Here is a 3204-nt window from a genome sequence, read left to right as displayed (position 1 = left end):
GGAGTGTTGGAGCATCCAGTCTCTCCCTCCCCACCACTCTTAAGCCCCGCTACAGCCCCCACCTACCTCTCAAGCTACTGGGACAGATTTCCTCGCTTTGATTAAGTTTTTAGAGGAATCTCGCTTGTATGAGGATGAGAGAAGAAGGGAAGAAGATGAAACAAGAAGAAGACAAGACAGACAACGTGAAGAAGAAAGAAGAAGGGAACAAGAAGCAATTCGCCTTAGAGAAGATGATCTTAGAAGAGAAGAGGAGAATGCAAGGTTTAACTGGGCCTCATTCAAAACTCTTGCACCAATCATCCATTCTCATTCAGGTACCTTACACATGGCACAGAGGTGGGTTTCGAAACTCCAGTCAACCCTCTCTTCCACCACCACAGAAAGCAACCGCGCAAACGCCACCCCCACTGAAGGCAGATGCAACATTCCAGATGTTCAGGGAATGGAGACGTCGGTGGGATGACTATGCTGTCGTCGGTGGATCTTTCTAAGCTTCCACGGGAAAAGCAAATGATCCAGATGAGGATGTGTTTAACCCTGGAAATGCAGCGTGTTTTAGAACACACACTTCAAATATCTCCCTCTACAGATAAGCCTGTAGATGAAGTCCTGGACGCCTTACAGTCACATATAAAGGGTTTAAGGAATGAAGTACTTCGCCGAAGAGAGTTACTTAGCTGCAAGCAATCGGAAGGAGAATCTTTCGCTGATTTCTATGTGAAACTTTGACGCCTTGCGGAAGAAGTTGATTTATGCCCAGGTACCGGCCGTCGCATGTGAAGAGACCCAGCTGAAAATGATTATCTTGATGGCATTCGAGACGCGGACTTGGTTCAGAAGTTGATCGCCTTGGATGCCAATTCTTCTTTGCAAGATTTCATCACCACCTGTCGGTCGTATGAGGCGGCTAAAACTGCAACTTCTGGACCCCCATACATGCCCCACCCAATCAGCTGTGCGCTGTTTCGGCCCACAAGAGAAGCAAGAAGTCAAGCGGAAAGCATCCACCTTCGCCGAAACCCTCGAACCCAGCAACTTGGTGCCAGTACTGTGCTCGTCAGCATGATCAAGACAAATGCCCTGTGGCCAACAGTACTTGTAAAAGCTGCGACCCCAGCGTTGGTCCATTGGTCCAGGACCATGAAGTGTCCTGCCAGCAAGGTCCAGTGCCGTCTGTGTCACCGCATTGGACACTTCGATAAGTGTTGTAGGGAGAATAAGAAGAATCTTCGTCAGGACAGATCTTCAAGCAACAGTGTGTTGCCTCTTCAGCAACAACAAATCGCAAGATCAAGGACCAGCTGTCGTCGCCTAGGATCGCCTCGCACCATTTCCAAGACGCCCAAACCTATCTGTGGCCTCTTGTCATTGGCGATGTTAAGTCTCGCATTGACATGTTACCAGACAGAGGTGCCGATGTCACTGTTATTGGAAAGCAGCACCTTGACACATTGGGTATCTCCAGGAGCTGTTTGCAGACGCCTCCGCAAAGTGCGATGTTCACCGCGGATGGATCTCCAATGTCACCTGCTACTGGGCGTATATTACAAGCTACCCTTACACTAGGCAAGCGATCCTGTCTCGCCAGGATTCAAGTGCATGAAAATGTGGAATTTCCACTTTTATCCTATGGTCATTGTGAGGAACTGGCCATAATATCTCCTGATTTCCCTAAACCTATTTTAGAAGTCAAACACGTTAATAGAGTCAAGGAGCTACCCATCTCAGCGACCACATCACCTTCAGCAGCAAAGGAATACTTTCTTCAAGAGTTTCAAGATGTGTTGGTCTCGAAAGAAGAGTTGAAGACAGCTCCTCTCAAGCCTATGGCTGGTCCTCCCATGAGAATCCACCTTAAGGATGGTGCAGTGCCTTTTGCCATCCACACCCCAAGACAGATTCCATTCGCTTTTAAGGACCAAGTCAAAGAAGAGGTTTGACTCCATGGTGGCCCAAGGGATAATCAAAACCTGCTGGTGATGACCCGTCAGTTTGGTGCCACCCTCTCGTCGTCGTTCCCAAGAATGGGACAGGAGTACGAATCACTGTCGATCTGACCAAGTTGAATAGCCAGGTTTCTCGTCCAGCCCATCCTTCACCCACACCCTACACCGCTATTCGCAGTGTAGGCCCGAAGGCTCGTTATTTCACCACAGCTGATGCTCTCTATGGTTACTGGCAGATGGAACTGGCAGAAGAAGATCAGCATTTAACCACCTTTATTACGCCATATGGTCGGTTCATACATTGCAGAGGACCGATGGGCTTCGCAGCTACTGGAGACGCCTCTGCCTGCTAGGTGATATGGCCCTTTCAAGTGTCCAAAACTGTGTTAAGGTCATAGACGACCTTGCTCTCCACGACGAAGACTACACTACACACCTTCATCGTATCCACGAAGTGCTCACCCGGTGCCGCAAGTTTGGGATCACACTCAACAAGGATAAATTTGTGGTCGCTGCACCCTCCGTGAATTTCTGTGGGTACAATCTCTCAGGAGACGGCATCTCAGCTGATAAGCAGAAAGTCAGTGCCATCAAGGATTTCCCAACCCCTGTTAACCTGACAGACATCAGATCGTTTATGGGATTGGTCAACCAGTTAGCGGAGTTCACGCCTGACATCTCCATTGCAGCCCAACCTTTACGTCCCCTGATGAGTCCCAAGAGAACATTTGTTTGGACTCCCGACCATGATGAAGCATTTCAACGTGTCAGGTTAGCTCTCACCAGTCCACCAGTTCTTGCCCTCTTTGACCCAGACCCTACCTGTTGTTCTTCAGACGGACGCTTCACGCCTCCACGGCATTGGATATGCCCTCCTGCAGGACCATGGTAATGGACACCTGCGTCTAGTTCAGTGTTTTGGTTCTCGGTTTCTCGCTGACGCAGAGACATGATATGCCACCATCGAGCTTGAGATGCTAGCCGTTGTCTGGGCAATGTCGAAATGTAGGCTATATTTAGCAGGCCTACAGAATTTTACTCTGATGACGGATCACCGGCCCCTCATACCTATTCTGAACAGTTATACGCTGGATGCCATCGAGAACTCTCGTCTCCAGCGCCTCAAGGAGAAAATCTCGCCCTACATCTTACAGCTGTGTGGCGTGCGGGTAAGTTGCTGTGCATCCCAGATGCATTGCTCCGCGCCCCACAAGTCAGACCAACCCCAACTACAGGAGGACGAGATCTCGGGTGC

At 49.6% G+C, this 3204-nt stretch overlaps 1 protein-coding gene across 1 annotated transcript; it reads left to right on the top strand.

The window, feature by feature from the left end:
• The first annotated feature begins 2307 nt into the window (after positions 1-2307).
• Positions 2308-2841, top strand: LOC135198214 (uncharacterized). Its single transcript, XM_064225787.1, has one exon. It carries the CDS (start codon positions 2308-2310, stop codon positions 2839-2841), a length of 534 nt encoding a protein of 177 aa, XP_064081857.1.
• The last annotated feature ends 363 nt before the right edge of the window (positions 2842-3204 follow it).

Source organism: Macrobrachium nipponense, chromosome 22 (assembly GCF_015104395.2).
Source record: "Macrobrachium nipponense isolate FS-2020 chromosome 22, ASM1510439v2, whole genome shotgun sequence".
NCBI classification, from domain to species: Eukaryota; Metazoa; Arthropoda; class Malacostraca; order Decapoda; family Palaemonidae; genus Macrobrachium; species Macrobrachium nipponense.
The sequence above is the reverse complement of the archived record's forward strand: the minus strand, read 5'-3'. Positions and strand labels throughout refer to the sequence as shown.

What these genes read in the sequence shown, in the direction of transcription:
- LOC135198214 (XM_064225787.1), top strand. Translation starts at nt 2,308, where the DNA reads ATGGCCCTTTCAAGTGTCCAAAACTGTGTTAAGGTCATAGACGACCTT.